At 38.0% G+C, this 22,018-nt stretch overlaps 2 protein-coding genes across 2 annotated transcripts; one reads left to right on the plus strand and one right to left on the minus strand.

Annotated features, from left to right (window-relative positions):
- The first annotated feature begins 10,961 nt into the window (after nucleotides 1-10,961).
- On the plus strand, nucleotides 10,962-13,170 carry LOC111897035 (uncharacterized). The gene is made up of 3 exons (XM_023893013.2): nucleotides 10,962-11,837; nucleotides 11,915-12,384; nucleotides 12,459-13,170. The coding sequence occupies exons 1-3, from the start codon at nucleotides 10,962-10,964 to the stop codon at nucleotides 13,168-13,170; spliced, it is 2,058 nt and encodes a 685-aa protein (XP_023748781.2).
- Nucleotides 13,171-16,211: 3,041 nt separating this feature from the next.
- On the minus strand, nucleotides 16,212-17,937 carry LOC111897036 (uncharacterized). Its single transcript, XM_023893014.3, has 3 exons — nucleotides 17,708-17,937; nucleotides 17,523-17,613; nucleotides 16,212-16,611 (listed from the first exon to the last, which is right to left on the minus strand). The coding sequence occupies exons 1-3, from the start codon at nucleotides 17,781-17,783 to the stop codon at nucleotides 16,482-16,484; spliced, it is 297 nt and encodes a 98-aa protein (XP_023748782.1). The 5' UTR covers nucleotides 17,784-17,937; the 3' UTR covers nucleotides 16,212-16,481.
- Nucleotides 17,938-22,018: the final 4,081 nt, after the last annotated feature.

Raw genomic sequence — 22,018 nt, forward strand, 5'->3', positions numbered from 1 at the left:
GTAAATAAGTATCTATTTGTTATGGGAGTTTTCCCCACTATCACCGATATCAGGCATAATTTTCTTATTACACTACCTATTGGAGACTCACTAATATACTTTTACAACAAATGGTTTTAAATGAAGATAAGTACATACAACTTAAAGGCTTTCATTTACAAGGTATTTTCTGGAAAATATAGAAATTTTCTAGAGTTTTCTACTACTTACGAATGTAAACTGCAGCTTTTCACGCTAACTGTACTAATGCATTTTATACTAAAACTCACACTAAACTCTTATGAACTCACCAACTTTATGCTGATACTCGTTTTCAAAATAACTTGTATCCTCAGGTCAAAGATAAACAGGTACAGGTGCTACATTTTGGAGAAGGTGGAGCATACAAGATCCATCTCTTATTTTTGCATACTTTTGGTGTTTGTTGAACTTTATAGAACACACCTGTAATTACACTCACTATGTAAATGAAATGGTTGCATGTTTCTTGTTTTTACTATTATACAATTGTGATGATACTGTACATGACGTCGTCCACCCCGAAACGTATTCCGCCGTTATTGGTTTTGGGGTGTGACAGATTGGTATAAGCGCACTGTTTATAGTGAATCAAGTATATCAACCTATAAAAGATATACAAACTATAAACACTTCGGGACTAAAACACTTTGATCAAGAATATATGCTGTTAAGTATCTAAAAGATTTAACTAAGTATATATATATATATATATATATATATATATATATATATATATATACGCATAAAACACAGGAGCCAGTATCATCCTAGAACAGAACAAAAGTATTAAGATTGTTGGATAGCATAATTGGGCTTAGAGACATATAGTCACATTTGGGGGAATGTAGCCTGATCAACTACATTTTCATGAAAGTGACTAGCATGTGCCTAAGCTTGGTTGTGATGTTGCAACAAGTCTAAAACTTACCAACGCTACCATAATACCGCTAGCATAAGAATACTATATGAGTATTCTGTATTTCTAACATACCTATGTGATAACTAAGGGTCGTTACTGGTAGGAAAATAGTTGCTAAGTGAATACATCATGGTTACATGTGACTAGGGCGCTATAGACTCATAATTTGTAGCCTTTGCTTTATTTCCTGTTCTTGTTTGATTGGGGATCTAGAGTTAGGGTTGCCTATTCGAAGGACTATCTTGCTTCGGTTACATGTAATTGGTATGCACTACACAAGTATTGGGTCGACTAGTAACGATTCATCTTATAAGTAATTTAGGTTAGTACGTCTATTAATCTTCTTTTCCCCTTTCTCGCATAGATAGCATGGCTGGCTTCCATCTACCCGACGATCCGTACTATCCAAACCAGGGCAATGGAGGATGGCTCGATGAGGAGTCAGACGATGATCACCCGATCCCTTTGGATGATCATCATGCTGAAGGTTTCTCGGATAGCTCGAGCTCCGAACCAGAAGTTAACAACCAACCTCCTGAAGCTCCGAACCCCAACCCCCTTCCGAAATTTCAGGGTCCCACTCCTATGTGGGCCATATCCTTGCACCGATGGAGCGAGGAGCAGGGTCAGCCCTTACCTTACAATGGAGAGCGAAGCTTCTACAACATAAGCGAAGGAGGATCATCGGATCGGGTTCTGCCCATCATGATCCGAAGGATTGCCAGAAATGTCGAGCAGGGTCAAGCTGCTATTGGTCAAGTTGTAGAAGTGGATGCCAACTCGAATCTCAACACGGTTCGCATCCGCCAACTCGAAGAAGCCATGGACAGGACAAGGAGGACCAACAAGGCTCTACAGCATCAGCTGGCTGCATCCCGAGCCGAAGTTAGGGAACTCCGAGCACGTCAAAGGATTCATGATAGACACCTTCAGGAAATTATGCGTCGACTAGCGGATCTGAGGGTTCACCCAACAAGTAACCGTCGCCAGTAGAAGACACCCGATTACCTCACTCTTTTGTCTAAAGGACTAGTCTTTTCTCTCAATGTTCCGTAGATCTCTTGTCTGTATATAATCCTAGCTCTAGAAAGCACTCTAACTAGATCTCTAAACTGCCAACATTTTCCTATGGTTTGATGTGAGACCTTTTTGTTAGGTCAATTTTTCCTGAACTTGTATTACATCATCAATACCAGTATATTGGCAGCTAACTATCCTATTACTATGACTCTCACTCTGAATTTTGGATTATGTTGAATTAATCCATGAAACACCCTATTCCTATTTCGCAATAGACTCTTACTATTGCTATCATTCCTGTGATCTTCCAGTAAAAGATGCCTCCACGAAAGCGTCCCAGCAGAGGAAGAATAGCAACTCAAACCTCTCCTCCACCACCTCCTCCTCCGCAGTTCGACCCAGTGCTGTTCCAAACAGTTGTGACCGCGGCTGTGACAGCAGCCATGGCTCAAATGAACTCTGGGGACGCGAGCGGTGGTAACTCCAGATTTGGTGAAGTCCATCAAAGAGTGCAAGGATGCACTTATAAGGACTTCATGAACTGCAAACCTACCTTCTTCGATGGTACCAGAGGAATTCTAGCGTTATCCCAATGGTTCGAAAGAACCGAAGCTGTCTTCGAAATGTGCTCTTGTCCCGAAGAGAGCAAAATCAAGTTCGCTACTGCCACCCTCACTAACAGGGCTTTAACATGGTGGAACGGCCATGTCAATGCACTCTCCTTAGTCACATCCAATGCCATGGGTTGGGACACTCTAAAGGACCTCATGAGAAAGGAGTACTGCCCGATGGGTGAAATTCAGAAACTTGAGGAGGAACTATGGAACCTCAAAATGGTAGGGACCGACATAATAGCTTACACGGCCAGGTTCTGCGACTTGGCGGCTATGTGTCCCAACATGATCCCTTCTGAAAGCAAGAAGATTGAACGATACATATGGGGTCTAATGCCCCATATCAGGGAAACGTTCTAGCCTCACGCCCTACCACATTCGACAGTGCCAAGGAATTGGCCCAGAGTCTGATCAACCATGAAGTCTCTTCCACTCCAGCAACAGCAACCACAACTACCACTGCACCACCCGATTCATCTGACAGAAAGAGGAAGCGATGGGATAAAAAGAAAGGCAAGAAAACTCAAATCTCCTCCAAGGACCAGCAAATCGTGGCGGTCCACGCTGCCACTACTCCAGCCACTCCTGCACCGCCAAAAGCTTATAGTGGGAATCTGCCCAAGTGTCCCAAGTGCCCTTTCCACCACAACGGCCCCTGCCGTGAATTGCAGTGTTCCAACTGCGGTCGGAAGGGCCATACTGTGCGATTCTGCAAGACCCCTCCCAAACCTATCTCGCAAGTTTCCAGTTTGGGAGCGACCCCGACGTGTTATGGCTGCGGTGAAGCTGGTCATTTCAAGAAGAACTATTCGAAGGCTGTGAATGTTGGGGGAACTGGTAGGCTACTCGCTATTGGTCACAACGAGGCGGTAGCGGATCCCACAGTAGTCACGGGTATGTTTCTTCTCAACAACTCTTATGCCTGTGTCTTATTCGATAGTGGTGCAGAAAGAAGCTTCATAGATCAAAACTTTAAACACTTACTCAAACAATCCCCTCAACCACTAAAAGAAACATTTGTCGTAGAAATGGCTAACGGGAAGACTAAAAGCTCTAACGAAATCTACATAGGTTGTACCCTCACGTTAGACGACCACTCATTTCCAATCGATCTCTTACCAGTCTCTATCAAGAATTTCGATGTCATTGTCGGTATGGACTGGTTGAGTCTCCATTGTGCCGATATCCTATGCTCTGACAAAGCCATTCGCCTGAATCTTCCGAACCACGAAACTCTATTGATCTATGGAGATAAACCCGGTACGAGCCTACGTATCATCTCCAGTATTCAGGCTCAGAAATACTTGCGTAAGGAATACCGCGCCTTTCTTTCTCACGTTGTCGACATTAGCCAGAAAACGAAAGATCCGAAGGACATTCCTGTTGTATGCGATTTCCCCGATGTCTTTCTGGAGGACCTTCCGGGTCTACCTCCCAAACGTCAGGTTGAGTTCAGAATTGACCTAGTCCTAGGAGCTACCCCCGTAGCAAAGTCTCCCTATCGGTTAGCGCCTGCCAAGATGCAAGAACTATCTGGTCAACTTAACGAGCTGCTCAGCAAGGGCTTTATAAGACCGAGTTTCTCACCTTGGGGAGCTCCGGTCTTGTTCGTGAAGAAGAAGGACGGATCGTTCCGTATGTGCATCGATTATAGGGAACTCAATAAACTCACGGTCAAAAACCGCTACCCTCTCCCTCGTATCGACGACCTATTCGATCAATTACAAGGAGCGAGTTACTTCTCCAAGATTGATCTGCGGTCAGGGTATCACCAGTTATGGGTACTTGAGGAAGATGTTCCGAAGACAGCTTTTCGAACCCGTTACGGGCACTTCGAGTTCGTAGTGATGCCCTTTGGACTGACTAACGCTCCCGCAGTATTCATGGACATAATGAATAGGGTATGTCGTCCGTATCTAGATCAATTCGTCATCGTCTTTATTGATGATATACTCGTCTACTCTCGGAGCGAGGAAGAACATAAGGATCACCTGCGACGAGTCCTGGAAACACTGCGATCAGAGAAGTTATATGCGAAGTTCTCTAAGTGCGAGTTTTGGATCCGAAGAGTTGAATTTTTAGGACACGTGGTTAGTAAAGAAGGAATCCACGTGGATCCCTCCAAAATTAAAGCTATTGAGAACTGGTCAGCACCGAAGACGCCCACGGAGATTCGTCAATTTCTAGGCCTCGCTGGCTACTACCGCAGATTCATTCAAAACTTCTCTCGGATTGCGAAACCTCTCACTATGTTGACACGGAAGGGCGTATCCTTCGATTGGGAAGAGAAACAGGAGAAGGCATTCCAGACCCTGAAGCGAGCCCTATGCACCGCACCAGTATTATCCCTTCCCGAAGGAACCGAAGACTTCGTGGTATACTACGATGCATCGAATCAGGGACTCGGCTGTGTCTTGATGCAACGAGGTAAAGTCCTCGCTTATGCCTCAAGACAGCTAAAGAAACATGAGGTGAACTACACTACACACGACCTCGAACTAGGAGCGGTCGTCTTCGCACTAAAAATCTGGAGACACTACTTGTATGGGACGAAGAGTGTAGTGTATACTGACAATAAAAGCCTCCAACACATATTGAACCAGAAAGAAATCAACATGAGACAACACCGATGGGTTGAGCTAATCAACGATTTCGACTGCGAAATTCGATATCACCCGGGGAAAGCCAACGTGGTAGCAGACACCCTGAGTAGGAAAGAGTATTCAGGTCGGAGAACCAAGTCATTATCATGTGACGGGAGAATCCCTGCGCGGAATGGATAAAAGTTTGGAAATCAAAGGTGACGGAGCTTACTACCTTATGGACCGAATCTGGACTCCGCGCCACGGAGGTTTCAGAGAGGTAGTTATGAAGGAAGCTCACAACACTCGATACTCCGTCCACCCAAGTTCGGATAAGATGTATCTGGATCTCAAGAAGCTATACTGGTGGCCTAAAATGAAAGCAGAGATCGCTACCTTCGTGAGTAAGTGCCTTACGTGCGCGAAGGTCAAGGTCGAATATCAGAAGCCATCAGGACTCCTCCAACAACCCGAAATACCTGAATGGAAGTGGGAGCGGATTACAATGGACTTTATAACCAAACTGCCCAAGACAACGGGTGGGTTGGATACCATTTGGGTCATCGTTGACAGATTGACCAAGTCTGCACACTTCCTACCCATCAAAGAAACGGACAAGATGGAGAAGCTCACGAAAACATACCTTAAGGAAATAGTACGGGTGCATGGCGTCCCTATATCTATTATCTCAGACAGAGATAGTAGATTTACTTCGAGATTTTGGCAATCACTACAAAAGGCACTAGGGACGAGGCTGGACATGAGTACAGCTTACCATCCACAGACTGACGGGCAAAGTGAGAGAACGATTCAAACTTTAGAAGACATGTTGCGAGCTTGTGTGATCGACTTCGGTAAATCGTGGGATACACACTTACCTCTTGTAGAATTTTCCTACAATAATAGTTATCATACGAGCATCAAGGCAGCTCCATTCGAAGCCCTCTATGGCCGAAAGTGTAGATCCCCTCTGTGCTGGGCTGAGGTGGGTGACACTCAGTTGGCTAAAGGACGAGTTCTTGACAGCGCTCTCACCGGTCCGGAGATCATTCGAGAAATGACCGAGAAGATTGTGCAGATTCGTGAACGATTAAAAGCCGTTAGGGATCGACAAAAAAAGCTACGCGGACAAATGAAGGAAACCCTTGGAGTTTCAGGTAGGAGACCGAGTCCTTTTGAAGGTCTCGCCCTGGAAGGGCACGATACGCTTTGGAAAGCGTGGAAAGCTGAACCCAAGGTACATAGGGCCTTTCGAAATTCTTGCTAGAATCGACCCTGTAGCTTACAAACTCAACTTACCCCATGAGCTAAGTAACATACATCCTCCCTTCCACGTCTCGAACTTAAAGAAATGCCTATCTGATGAAACTCTCGTGATTCCCCTTGACGAGATTGAGGTCAATGAAAACCTCAACTTTGTGGAAGAGCCTGCGGAAATTATGGATCGAGAAGTAAAGCGAACGAAACAAAGCCGCATCCCAATTGTGAAGGTTCGGTGGAACGCCAAGCGGGGACCGGAATACACTTGGGAACGCGAGGATCAAATGAAACTCAAATATCCCCATCTTTTTGCCTAATAGTTCTGTAACTACCCTCAGTCGGAATTCTAAATTTCGGGACGAAATTCCCTTTAATGGGGGGATAATGTGACAACCCGAAACTTTCATCCTATGTAATTGGTCCGCATATTGTCTTTAAATCTTTAATTCATCACCCTTTGTTAATCTTGTGGTTCCGAATGCGTGTTTTGGACACAATATAGTCTAGTTATGGGTCTTAGGAGGTGTTGGAAAATGTTTTGCATCATGAAATCGGATTAAACACACCAAAAGAGGTGTGTGCGGCCGCACACCCAACCGCACACCCTCCAGCCTCACACCCAAATGTATACATAGATATATACCTTCTTCATTCATTCATTTGGATGCTACTTACTCTCTCTCTACTTTCACTCTCTCTCTACTTTCTCTCTCTAAAATCTTCAACCAAAAACACTTTGGAGGCCTCATATTTGTGATCTAGTTCATCTTCAAGCTTATTAGTGGTAAACACTTGAGTCCCAAGTCTTAAAACTCATCATGTTCATCACATTCATGGACCCTTGAAGGTGTATGGCCGCACACCTTCATGAAGAGGGCAGCACACATTCAAATCTCCTTAGTGTGGAGAGAAAACACTTCATAAGGACTCACAAGAGGAGTGTACGGCCGCACACTCCTGTGTACGGCCGCACACACACACTAAACAGCCGCACACACTTGCGTGCAGCCTCACACACACTTCTGGCCGCACACCTCAGCCGCACACTCAATTTCAAGGCCATACACTCACTTAAATGCCCACTCTTGGCCCTAAACTTGCATGAATCATTAAGTATGGATCATGAGACACTTGTATTCAGTAATGCCGAGCCCTAAGAATGTTTTTCCATCATGTTTAAGACTGAAACATCCTAGTTCTAACCCAATTGTGTGTCATCACATGATTTATAGGAAGCATTGGCATTCAGGGCATTTGTTGACACTCGAACCCTACGATAAACTGTGAGTTCATACCCCTTTAATGAACCTTTCAAATGCTTTTATATGTTTTAAGGGGGGGGGGGGGATACAAGTCAAATATACATGTTTATGAAAATTAATCACATGTGATTCACTATCCGTAACTCAAATCACATGTGATTTATCACTATGCCTTATAAAAAGAACTTTACGTTTTAAAAACTATTTTGGATAAATAAACTATTTTCTAAATGTTCCCTTGACAAGATTCTTCCTTAAATATATATTTTCTTATAAAATGTAACCACACTAATATATTTATATAAGTAAGACTTGAAGGACTTAGGACCGATAGCTCGCCTAATTTCCTGTTCTTGTTTGATTGTGGACTTAGGGTAGTTGTTATCCGTCCGACTATTGTTGATTTCTTAGTTATATATCATGTATATTGGTGTTGGATACGGGCCTTTTCATTCCAATCAATGTCTACACTACATAATTGCCAAGAATTACACACACAAAGTTAACTATAATGGGTATAGTTAAGGCCACTACTACTCGTTACTACCACTATTTTACATACTATCATACACACTATCACGAGACGACTCACTAGTAAGAAAACTCACTACGAGCTATACAAAAGACTACTTCACTACGACTCACTAGTAAGAAAACTCACTACAAACTATAGAAAAGACTACTACACTATAATACAAGAGAAAGCACTAATCAAGGGATAACACACTAACCCACTATGAGATACGCTATTCGCTACATACTATGCCCAGAGTTTTCCGACAGGAAGACGACGCTACATGTATAGATCTATACGGGGCAAACACTATTACATCCCGATTGTTAATCTCAGTCCGAGCTTTGCAGGCCCAGGGATGCCGCTACTTCTCTACACTATGCATGACCGGGAAGGTCATGGGGTACTCTATTACTCACACTATCAGTAGCATACAAGGAATACACTACATTCACACTAAAATGCTAACACTAAAGAATAAGTTAAAATTCCCTAAGTAAATAAGTATCTATTTGTTATGGGAGTTTTCCCCACTATCACCGATATCAGGCATAATTTTCTTATTACACTACCTATTGGAGACTCACTAATATACTTTTACAACAAATGGTTTTAAATGAAGATAAGTACATACAACTTAAAGGCTTTCACTTACAAGGTATTTTCTGGAAAATATAGAAATTTTCTAGAGTTTTCTACTACTTACGAATGTAAACTGCAACTTTTCACGCTAACTGTACTAATGCATTATATACTAAAACTCACACTAAACTCTTATGAAGTCACCAGCTTTATGCTGATACTCGTTTTCAAAATAACTTGTATCCTCAGGTCAAAGATAAACAGGTACAGGTGCTACATTTTGGAGAAGGTGGAGCATACAAGATCCATCTCTTATTTTTGCATACTTTTGGTGTTTGTTGAACTTTACAGAACACACCTGTAATTACACTCACTATGTAAATGAAATGGTTGCATGTTTCTTGTTTTTACTATTATACAATTGTGATGATACTATACATGACGTCGTCCACTCCGAAACGTATTCCGCCGTTATTGGTTTTGGGGTGTGACAATTTAAATGATGATATGTGTCAGATTAGTATATTAAAATATAATTAAATAAATATTAAATGTTCCACATGTTATCATTTAATTGGTTACTAGGATTTATAGGAACAAAAAATAAGAGGATATTTAATTTCTCTATTCTCAAAGCTTTTTGATAACTTCTCATACATATCGAATTTTAGAATGGTATAGGATCGTAGTATATTTTTTCTAGGATATAGTTTCTGGATGTTTATTACAACTTGCATGGTTTATGGAAATTTTAAACTAAACAAACTTAATTAGATTAGTCGTTAATATAACAAGATTGTTATCCCTAAAATAAACTTGGAATCTAATCATGATTATAGTTATCTTTGCAATGCCCCCTTCGATGAGATTCTAGCAATTTAGGAGTGAAAATACCATACATGAGATTCATGGTTCAAAGTTCAAATCTTGACACACCTAAAATATTACAAATGTTCAAACCTTGACACAACTCAAATGATGTAGTTTATAATTTTTATATGATAATATGGCCTTCCCATTTATTGTGGTAGAAGATTGTTTATAGTAAATATTAAATACATCTTCCTCATGAAGAAAGGAACATTCATAATCATAATTTCTTTGAATGTGAAAAGAGTGTTGATGGATGCCACTTTAAGCAAATCAAATTAAAGAATGAGGTTCCGTTTCGACTTGAATGTCATTAAAGTCCCAAGATTTTAAGACTGCACTGACACCATGATAGCAAACCTTGCATTAATCTTATGGCATTTTGCATTTCTATGACACATTTTAGTGAAAAACGAAATATTTCTTTCATCTTTAAAAGAATCAATGATATAATTAAGTAGGGTAAATGTCACTCTGACCCAACCATCTTTCTAGTTATGGTTTAAATGGTCCCTATTGTTTTTTTTCGCACTTGAGAGGAACCAACACTTAGAAAATAGTTTTTAAAGCCATTTTGTTCAAAGTGGAAGGGTTGAGCCGGTTAACATTATCCTAGTCATCATATAAGGTACACACGTCATCGAAATTAATCCACCTAAGCTGCCATGTAACCTGCTCGTTTACTGAGCTTGCCCTACAAGACATATTATATAACAACCCTCACTTTCTTCTTCCCCTTTTTGTCGTATTTTTTGTCTGCAAAATCTTATGGCGGTTTATATGAAGATCGATCTTCACTTTGCTGGGTTTTTTACAAGGTACCCCGAAATTAGTTATACGGATGGAGCAGAACAAAGGTTCGAAGATGTTGATTTTGCTGGAATGGACAGGAACGAGTTTGTTAACTTCGTACAAAGATTTGCAAATGAAATGTGTGTAAATGTTTTTTATTGCATGCCTAGAAAAGATTTTCCTGATGGATTGAGGATCTTGGCTACTGAAATAGATTACTAGGACTTCATCGAAGCTGGGTATGCTGCTGGTTGTGTCGTGGATGTATACATGGATCATCTAGGTGTGAATGTCCAATAGTGGATTATTGATAAGCAAGTTGATGAGAGCGTTGTGGAAGACAATCATTATGATGGATTTGTGCAGAATGGCCCAGATGAACTGCAAGGTAATGTACACGATGACCTTGAACACATAGATGGCAATCCAATGAATAAGACCATTAACGATGAGTTTTTGAGAAAGCTATGCCCAAAAGTCCAGTCAACTCCAAATAGTCCACCTCATGAGGATCCATATCTTTAAATGGAAGAAAATGAGGTAAATTTTGAAGAGGTTACTACATACAATGAAAATGTGCATTGGAAAAAACAAAAACCTGTGTTAGGAATGCAATTTCATAGTCCAAAACAGTTAAAGTTTATGTTATGTAATTATGCTGTTGCTAATGGGTATCAGTTGTGCTACAAAAAAAATGACAGTAGAAGACTATTAGTTAAATGTTGTTCTGGGAAGTGTAAGTTTAGGCTATGGGCTTCATGGATGAGTGAAGAAAAGTCTTTCCAGATTAAGTCCCTTATAGATGAGCATAATTGTGCTAGAAACTTTAAACTTGGATCAATTGTTAGCTATGCTTGGATTGGTAGCCATTTTAACACTAAGTTCTTACAAAAACAGAAAATGAGTGTTAGGATGCTTAGGGAAGAGGTGAAACAGGCTTTTGGTATAGATGTAAGTATGGGTCAATGCAGGAGAGCAAAAAAGCATGCTATCGAGCTAATTGAAGGCACATTGGTTGAGCACTATTCAAAGCTTTGGTCATATGGTGAGGAGATAAGGAGATCAAACCCAGGATTAATTGTGAAAATTGATGTCACTACTATGCCTGATGGGAAAAATTATTTTAGTAAGTTTTATGTTTGTTTTAAGGGACTAAAGCAAGGGTGGAGGGGTAGTTGTAGAAGAGTAATTAACCTGGATGGCTGTTTCCTTAAGGGGATATGTACCGGAGAGTTAATAACTGCTGTTGGAAGGGATGCTAATAATCATATATTTCCAATTGCATGGGCAGTTGTGTGTGTTGAAAACAAAGAGAATTGGAAATGGTTTTTGGAAAATTTAAAAGATGACTTAGGAATGGACAACGGTTTTGGAATTGCATTGATGTCAGATCAGCATAAGGTATGTATCTTAGTTGTATTTTATTTATTAATGAAAGTTGCCTATACTATTTTACAATTTAAATTGTTAATGTGAAGGGACTATTGGAAGCTGTGAAGGAGATTTTGCCTACTGTTGAACACAGACAGTGTGCAAGGCATGTTGTTGCCAACTTTAGGAAAAGATTCCCCGGAGTAATGTATGAGAAAATGTTTTGGAAGGCATGCAAGGCATCTACTGAGCCTTTACACAATGCACCAATGAAGGAAATACAATTTCTCAATCCTTCAGCCTTTGAGTATCTAACAGAAAAGAACCCACGATCATGGTGTAGAGCTTTTTTTGAGGAGGGAAAGATGTGTGATGCTGTAGAGAATGGGTTGTCGGAGAGCTTTAACAATGTTATAAGAGATGCAAGGAAGAAACCAATCATCACAATGCTTGAAGAGATTAGATTGTACGTTATGGAAAGGCAGTTTCATTTGAGCATGAAAGGCAGTTCATGGCCAGATTTTGAACCATGTCCATCAATTAGATCCTTGTTGAATCAATTGAAAAAAGCTCAAAGGTAAACTTAGTTTGTGTTTGTTAACATCATAGATAATACTAAACTTACACTAACTTTTTAGACAATGTTATTAGATATTGGCAGGTTTTACCAAGTGGGTTGAACCAATTTGAGACTAGAAACTTAGCAGAGTCTTATGTCGTTGACTTAGACAAGAAGACATGTTCTTGTAGAGTTTGGCAACTAAATGGGTATGGGTGTGTGCACTCAGTTGCAACTATTAGTTACCTAAACAGAGATGTCGGAAGTTATGTGGATCCCATGTTCTTTGGAGCTTTTTATAGAAATGCTTACAAGTACCCACTGAGAGGGATGAATGGCAGCAATATGTGGCCAAGTACCAATTTCATACCACCATTGCCACCTTTGAAAAGGAAAATGCCAGGCAGGCCTAAAGTCAATAGAAGGAAGGACCCAGGAGAAAAGAGTACTAGACACACCGTGTCAAAGTTTGGGAAGAAAATTCTATGTAGTGTGTGTAAACAAGTTGGTCACAACAAGGCTACATGTCCGAAAGTTGAGAAGCCCAAAAAGCTCAAGGTGAAGAGAAAGAGATCAAATACTAAAGGTGGTAATGAAGAGGAAGGAAGTGGTTCAAAAACAACTGTTGGAAGCAAACAGAAGCAATCTCAAGGTGGTAATGAAGAGGAAGGAAGTGGTTCAAAAACAACAGTTGCACGTAAACGGAAGCAATCAGAGAGGATTATAAAGAAAAAATTGGCAAAAAGGGTTGAAGGGAAAAATGGAGAAGGAAATTCTGGTGATAATCCAATGAATATTGAATAGACATAACTGTTATTTGGTATTGTGTTAAGACTAGGTTGGTTGTTTGATGTGTGTTTGTTGTTTGATGTGTTATTTAACTTTGTTTTGTAATAGTATTAGGGTACCCATAGTATTATTATGGTAAGTGTTTGTTGAATTTTTTTTTTATGTACAATAGTAACACAAACAAAACGATGACACACAATAGCAGGGCACTAATAGGAAAGGGATTACAAATCCATTACATAACCATTACAAATACATTGGTAAACATGAAAGGAAACCATATTAGAAATAACCATAACTTCATCTTAATAGGAAAGGAAACCATATTTAATACGAATGGGATTACAAACCCTTTACATACCCATTACAACTTGTAGACTAATACCACAAAAAATAGCCCAACTTAGAAATAACCATAACTTCATCTTTCTAACATCAGATTGAAGCTTCTTATTTGCTAGAACCAAATTTGTAACCAAAGTTGTATCAGCAGTCGTGTTAGTACTCTCCACTTCATCTGCCCAACATATGAAGCCATCACGAGGCCCCTACAATGGAAGTTATTATTTATTACAGATTAAGTTACCAAACCCAGAAACAAATTATCAAAATCTAGGTCAACAGTTAACATGCAATTTACATTTACCTTTTTAGGGCAAGCATAAAAGAGTCGGCCAGGGTTGTATTTAGTAGTTGAAGTTCGTAATATTGCTTCACATCCACACGAGCATTGAACTGATTTCATCGAACCCTTCATTTCAATTAGGTCACTTGAACGGTAAGAAGAATATGAGAGCAAAAGAAAGCTTATTAAGCCCACATATGTGTCTGAAACATGAGTATATGTAAGGGTAAATTGTGAAAGGACGAAATTACCCTCTTTCACACTAATTAACTATAATTTCCATTAACTATTATTTTTCCATTAAATAAACCCGGTTACAAAGTTTAGTTTATACAAAATTGCCTGTGCTTAGACAGGTCTTCAATCACCTTTGTCAAAACAAACACATAAACCCTAATACACAACATTATACTACCAAAAGAAGACACATCCATACCTAATCAACACAAACACTACGAACCACCAACATAAACACCAACAAATCAGGGGTTCACGATACGAAGAAACTTCTCCACCATAAAACCAAAAGTCACAATCACAAGTCCAATCACCAATACAGTCAACGAAGTCACCTTTTTCTCCGTGCGCTCAATCCGACGATGTAATGCGAGTGACTGAACCCTGCTTAACACCAAATCTCGACCCATTTCTTCTTTGGACCGGGCGACTTCCATTTTCTGCTCTGCAATTTCTGCTCCACAATCACAATAAATCGTATGCAAATCGCCGAAGTTGAGACGGTCTCGTGAATTTATAGATATTGACTCCGGCGAAAGTGGTGGTGGGGTCGCCATCATGACTCACGTGAATGCGAAGTATCGAGGTTATGTCGGATTATCGGTAACCTTTAGTGGAAAAGGGTATTGAAGATTTAGGGTTTCATCGAATAAGCCACTACTTTTATGGACTGATGGGTCCACAGTGACCCTTAGGCCCCAAGCAAGGAACCGGTCACAACTCAGTGACATGTACATGAGTTAACTCAGACTCAACTCACTTGCTGACTATGCTTATTACGTGTATGGTTTACCTATTAAAACAGGTAACTGGACCAATTTAGCCGGTAAAGTAAAACTTGGTTCCTCTCAAGTGCGAAAAAAAAACAATAGGGACTATTTAAACCATAACTAGAAAGATGGTTGGGTCAGAGTGACATTTACCCAATTAAGTAATATTGTTTATCTTTTACCCAATTAAGTAATATTGTTTATCTTTTAGCTTCGCCTTTTAACTACCACTTAATAGTAAAGTTCACAATAGGAGTGGGAAATTAATCGATATATATTGTCCTATTTGATTTGCCTCAACGTTTGACAATGACAAATAATGACATTTGTTTGTGGTTTTCTTCATTTCTTGTCTCTTGTGATATGGAAAGCTTACGCTAAAACCTTTAAAATGGCAAATATTAAGAAAATGACTGTAGTTTGCTCATTTTTTATTTTTCTTTTACAATAAAACACCACCTGCACGTGACCTGTGAAAACTTAATTTCAAATTTAAATGAAAAACCATAAAATCTACACGTATATTTTTAAAAGTTGTAACTGCACCCTAGCAAAAACATGAATACCAAAAATAAAAATAAATAGATAAATTGAGGCTTTTAAGTTTAAAGGTTTACTAAAACAAAACCTAATAACAAAACCGTTTCAAAGGTTGACTAAAATCCACCAAAACAGATGAAACCAACAAAAACTTAACAATAAGGCTATGTTTGGCGTACTAGCTGAAAAGCTGGCTGTTAGCTGAAAAGTTAGTTGGTAAATAAAAAACTAGCTGATAGCTGAAAAGATAGCTGATAAAAAATAACGTTTGATAAAACTAGCTGAAATATATAAAATTACATAAAAGGACATGTAAGAATATATATGTTTCTATAATTAATTAAGGGGTGTATTTGGAAAATTTTAAAAAAGCTCCTAAAAAGCTAGTTTAAGTAGCTTTTCAAAAAGCTAGCTTATAAGTTAGCTTATAAGCTACTTTTTGATTTACCAAACACGACAACATAAAAAAGCTCAAAAAATAAGCTAGCTTATCAGCTAACTGTGGCGCGCCAAACATAACCTAAATCTTCCATCATTTTCATCTCTTGTGATTGAGCATCAACTAAACTAAGATACATATCATGTGATCAAACACCAATTAAACCAACAATACACATAGAGTGAGAGACGAAAAAATCAAGCCAAAAAAACCTAATTATCATCACATCACAAATGAAAGGGTGTAAATGGTCTTTGTGTTCAACATCAAAGCACCAAGATGATGATGATGATGATGTAAGATTTTAAGTTTTCAAGTATCCATATTTAGGGCTATGTAACTCACCCTACACTTATCCAGCCAGTTGATTCTTCTTGAACCTAACAAATAGTTCAAAAAAAAAAAAAACAGAGAAGAAGAATATGCACGAAGAAGAATCAACTCATTTTGGTCAATTAGTCCACCCTTAGATATAAATAACTATAATTCATCAATGATATTATGTATACGAAACAATCAAAAACAATAATCCATATATGTCTTGACCATAAAAAAGCCAAGGGGGTCGATACAATATCTATGATGGAAGTCGGGTTTTTCCTATACGTGCAAAATTTGCAGCTTTGATAACACTAAGCTATCAAGAAGCTAAATGCAAACTGCCATTATGAAAAAACCAATCAAAAAATTTCAATAGTATTCTAACATATGAAGATTAATCTTTGTGAGGGTTGGAATCCAGGAACTTGGCATATCTTTCCGATTTTGCCCCTGATTTGTGATCGTAGTACTCGACCACCGCAGCTCCAGCTAATGCCGCCAGTGTTAGAGCCTGTGCATGCAACCTAATTCACCCACAAAATTGATGTTTAGAAAATATTTGGGAAAAAATGAGGGCAATTTTGTAAAAGTTGGGGACTTAAGGGGGAAAGTCTTCTTGTCCTAGTTGTTCTTTGAGCTAGTGCTCAAAGAACAACTATATATATAAATAACTTGAAAGGAGGGTAAAATGGTAATTTAGTCATATTCAAACGGTTCATTCAGAAAAAAAAAAAAAAAAAAAAACAATCTACACTCTAGGCAGCATTTATCCAAACAGAACTTAATGGGAGAAGGAAAAGAAATAGATCATAAGTCCTATTGTGTGACAAGATTTGTAGGGCTATTTTCGACAATGAGGGCGGGGGCATTTGTGTCTTTTTCATAGACCAGATGTCAAGAGCGAGCCCCTGCCCCCATCGGCCCATCGTTTTGGGTTGGACAAAATTTGGAAGATTTGCCCCCTTCATAGGACATGCTGTGTAGGGATATTTTCATTGAAGAGGATGAGGGCATTTTCGTCTTTTGCATAATCGTCCCACCATGTTCTAACTTTGATATTAAGTGTGGTTCTTTGCAATGCCTCAACTCAGATTAATCAAGTAAAGGAGTTGTTCTTGGTTATGTTTAATTTCATCAACAAAGTTTGGGACATTCTTCTACTAACTTGAAAATTCAGCATTTCCTTACAATGTTTTAGTTATAGATGCTCAATAAGTGGAAGAAAATCTACAAGAATTTAGGGGTTATTCCTCTTTACATTTATAAAGAAAGTTAGGAATCGTAGAAATCAATAACCAACCCTGATTTGCATTTATGTAAACGAAATGGAATGAAGATCAAATCAGAATTTATATCCACCATTATGGCATCAAGATCAAAGCAAATCAGAAAAAAGGGGGGGAAGAATTAATTATAGTATCAAAATGATCTATACCTAGCGTGAATGATCCTGACGCTGGTTTTCATGCCCGGCTGAGACCAATTGTAAGCGATTGATCCAACAATCCCACTCAACCACAAGCATCCTAATTGAATCCACACAAAAAATTAGAAATTTCATCAAATGTCGGAAACCATATAACGAAATCGGAATGCATAAAAGAGAAAACGAAAAATTACCAACGGAACGAAGCTTATGCTCAACAATCCACTCCCTCGTGCTATCAATCTTGGACTTGGCGTTTGATTCGCCCATCGTTGGTTGTTTCGTTGGACAGAAAGTAGAGAAAATATGAGAAACGCGACGGAGATAAAGAGGAAGAGGGCGGTGGGAAGAAAGGGAGGTGATGGTACTAGCCACGAACGGTGTAGGTACTTGGTAGGGAGGCTTACTTTCACTTAGGGGTGTTTCCACCGTTCCAATAGTATATATTTACAAAAACAATTAATTTTTATAGCATTTTATTATTTATTTTTATACTTATTTTATTAATTATTTATTATATCTTAGAAAATGTTTAGAGCGATATTTTATAACTTACTAAATTATGACTCCGTGTTTTGTTAAAATGCGAGGAATATAAATTAAATACATACCACATTAATAGGTATCATTGTCTTAGGTGAAATTTTAATAAAAATGTTAGTTAGATTCATTTTTAGAGTTTTTAAACCAAACTTATTAAATAAAAATATTTAATATTTATATTAGAGCAATTTAGTTTTTTAATACAATATTTTTTAACATAAATGATCCACGTGATCTTTGTTTTATCACAACATGATGCAATTTTTTGATTAAAACATGTTGCGTAGTAGTTTTATCAATTGACCTGGTATACCAACTCCCATGGAGGCTCATATGACTCTTCTTATATTAGCTTTGTAAAACCAAAAGCAACAATAAGTTGTTATATGTACCAGCAATGTTAAATTTCACAAAGAAATTCGATACACATTACAATTAAAGTGCATTGTCATAACTATAAACATCAAATTCAGACATTGTAATTTGGTCAATTTCTAAAGTATTTTTTCTTTATAAGAATTAAAATATGATTTTTTAGGCTACACCTAATCACATATACATATCTTCTGATCCAAGAAATTATTACAAAAAAAACATGTTATGAACACAAATATATTCCATCTGTCCTAAATTGATAGTCCACTTTTGACTTTTGAAGTCTTTTTTCTTCAACTTTGACCTTAAATATTTTTATTTGTGTTATATATTATTTGATAAAACTTATAACAATGAAAAAACATTTAAAATACAATTCATTCATATATTTTGCATAAAATATTATCTATCAAAAACAAAAATATTTAAGGTCAAAATTGAAGAAAAAAGACTTCAAAAGTCAAAAATGGACTATCAATTTGGGACAGAGGTAGTAATATTAGTTTCATAATTTGTCAAAGGTTAACACTAATAAATAATAATGAACTTTCACAAATCTTGCATTTTGGTCACTGAATCCAACTGACAAATGAAATTCAGTTTAGATGATTGATTCAAGAAGTGCATCCATGACTTTTTGTAGTTGATTTTAGGAAAATGCTAAGACCTACTAAGATATGAGGAACGGTCTGTGAGGCTACGGTTGGTTTCTGGAGGGCAATACAAATTCAAAATCATTAGCACACTTCCCTCCTTGCTTAAATTTTTAAATTTAAATAAAACTTGTCAAAATGAAATTACAAAAAAAACCCCTAGATATGTAACCTAACAATCAAACACCATATTTTTCAAAGAAATAAATATCACAAATCTACAATTTATACTTTATATGATATTCTTTAATTATATCTTTACCTTTTCATCTTTAATGGTCACTAACACCTCTTTTTGCCTTATTTTTGTGACACACATCAATATCGAAAATAAGAGAAAGAACTATAAAAAACGAATGTTGACAGAGTGATCTTTCATTGAAAACACAACAAAAATTTTCATAGAGCCGCTAGGAATCTTTTATAGACCACTAGAAAGTCTCTATAGTGACAATTGTGTGGCATCTATGAGAACGCACAATTTAAAGTAACAATTTTGATTAATGTAAGTGTAAAATCATTTAGAATGCTTACCGGTTGTGATTGTTTCCACTTGGATGTGAACATTAACATTCTTGTAGAGAAGTGGAACTTCAAATGAACCCTGCATTGTGACAACCCGAAATTTTTTATCTTATAAAGTCAATTCAATCAACCAAAGGTCATACTAAATTCCATTGCCTTTTAGCCTTGTTAAGGGTCATTCTAATGAGTTCTAAGCCTAGTACACTTACGAAATGGAAGTTGAAAAGTGTTAGCTTGGTATTGGAGGAATGAAATCAAGCCAGAAAACCCAACACATGGGGTTTACAGCCGTAAACTCTATTTACAGCCGTAAACACCCTCCTAGCTGTGAACTACCCCTATATATAATAGTTTTCTTCATATTTCTTCATTTCTCCAAGTATTGGCCGCAAAATACCCATTCTCTCTCAAGTACCATCCAAGAAAAGTTCTCATTTCACTCCAAAATCGTAAGTGTTTCATCCTTTATTTGTTCATGCTTAACAACCCATTTTTTCTAGCCTTGATTAATCACTTTAAGACACCATCTTGAAGATCTTCAAGATTTTGAAGGGTTTACGGCCATAAACCCTTCATAAGGGCCGTAAACCCTTCAAAGGATCTTGGGCCGTAAACTCCCTAAAGTCCTCTGTGACAACCTGAAATTTTTTGCCTTGTAAAGTCAATTAACCTTAAGTCAGACTCGCTCCTACTATCATTTAACACTGTTTAGAGTCTGTTTGAGTGTTCGGAGCCTAGTACATTCAAGGAATGAGTGTTAGGAAGTACCTGTTAGACTCACTGTACAACACTCAAGCCCTAAACTCCATCATATGGAGTTTACGGTCGTAAACTCAACCAGGGCCGTAAACTCTCCCCTTATATATATATATATATATATATATATATATATATATATATATATATATATATATATATATATATATATATAAGAGCATGTCATTCTTCTCATTCTTTCCTTCCTTGGATGAAATCCTTTCAAATCCTCTCAAGTATCATCAAGTTCTTCATCCTAGATCTTCAAAAACGTAAGTGTTCTTCACTCTAGTTGTTGTTATCCTTCTTAATCATGAATCACTCTTTGATTTCATCCATGAAAACATCCTTTTTGTCTAGATCTTCAAATCATCGTCTTTCACCAAGAACACCAAGAACACACACTTGTTCTTAGTGGCCGAAAACACCTCCTAAGGCTTCTAAATCGTAAGTATCCCTTCCATACACTTCCTATCTAGTAGAATCATTAGCCTTAATGCCTAGATCAAACGATTTGTGGATGATCTCCAGGAATTTACAGCCGTAAACTCCCTGACCGTAAATCCCTATAAATGTGCCATATTGGTCGAAAACCCTTCTTAAAGTCCAAGCCTTTGACCTTGAACCATTAGTGGATGTTGTAGGACCTTAAACCACACACTTAGGCATATGTGACCATGAGCTTACGACCGTAAACTCCCTTGGACGTAAACTCATCGCCGTAAACTCCATTGGTGGCCGTGAACACCCCTTAGTCTAATCACATGTGATTTCAACACTTGGTCAAAGTGTTTCCCAGTCCCGTGAGGTGTTTCCTTGCATTGGGTTGCTTCTAAACACTATATTTATGCCAAAATATGCCATTATATGTCATTTAGGACTCGTTAAGTCTTGGGACTTCATTCGTGGAACTTCTCATCCTTACAACCAAATAAGGAACATGTAATGAAGCGTAGATCACCAATTCTAAGTCTATAAAATATCAATTATACAAAACCTTGGGAGTATACATTGCAAGATTATAGACCTATTCGTAAGGGTCTTTTAAGTTATCACATAATTTATTTATATAGCGCCTAAAATACTCATATAGTATATTAATGTTGTGTACTTAGTATGTTTCAACTTGTTATTGTGTTATAGTATCATAGAATACTCCTATAGTATTCTAACTATCACGTTCTGATCTAGAAATCTCTTGAATAGAATTTGGTAAGTTTTAAGACTGTTGCAACACCACATCACTCCCAAACACATGTCGATCACATCTCGAATAAATATAGTTGACCATGCTATATTGATCCTAGCTGTGATTACATAACTGTCCGGGTTTGACCGTAGTATTCAACCTTTAAATACTTATGCTATGTTCTTCTTGTGATACTTGTTCTAGTATGTATACATGTATAAGCAAGTAGGTATATTTTTATAACTTATTGTTATTTTCTTAAAATATATTATTATCCATAGCACTTAAGCCCCATTGTATTTATACTTGTATATCTTTTATCGGTTGATATACTTAGTTCACTATAAACATCGCTTTGATACCAATCTATCACACCCCAAAACCGGAACGGCGGAAACGTTCGGGGGTGGAGGACGTCATGTTTAGTATCACAAGACATGCATCATAGTAATCAAAGTAATGAA

This window comes from Lactuca sativa, chromosome 7, assembly GCF_002870075.4.
Source record: "Lactuca sativa cultivar Salinas chromosome 7, Lsat_Salinas_v11, whole genome shotgun sequence".
NCBI lineage: Eukaryota > Viridiplantae > Streptophyta > Magnoliopsida > Asterales > Asteraceae > Lactuca > Lactuca sativa.

Bases quoted from the DNA above. Each gene is read 5' to 3' on its own strand.
- LOC111897036 (XM_023893014.3), bottom strand. From the start codon at position 17,783: ATGGGCGAATCAAACGCCAAGTCCAAGATTGATAGCACGAGGGAGTGG. The intron at 17,614-17,707 runs GTAATTTTTCGT...GGATTCAATTAG, and splicing joins GCATAAGCTTCGTTCCGTTG to GATGCTTGTGGTTGAGTGGG. The intron at 16,612-17,522 runs GTATAGATCATT...TGGGTGAATTAG, and splicing joins GTCAGGATCATTCACGCTAG to GTTGCATGCACAGGCTCTAA.
- LOC111897035 (XM_023893013.2), top strand. From the start codon at position 10,962: ATGGAAGAAAATGAGGTAAATTTTGAAGAGGTTACTACATACAATGAA. The intron at 11,838-11,914 runs GTATGTATCTTA...GTTAATGTGAAG, and splicing joins TGATGTCAGATCAGCATAAG to GGACTATTGGAAGCTGTGAA. The intron at 12,385-12,458 runs GTAAACTTAGTT...CAATGTTATTAG, and splicing joins CAATTGAAAAAAGCTCAAAG to ATATTGGCAGGTTTTACCAA.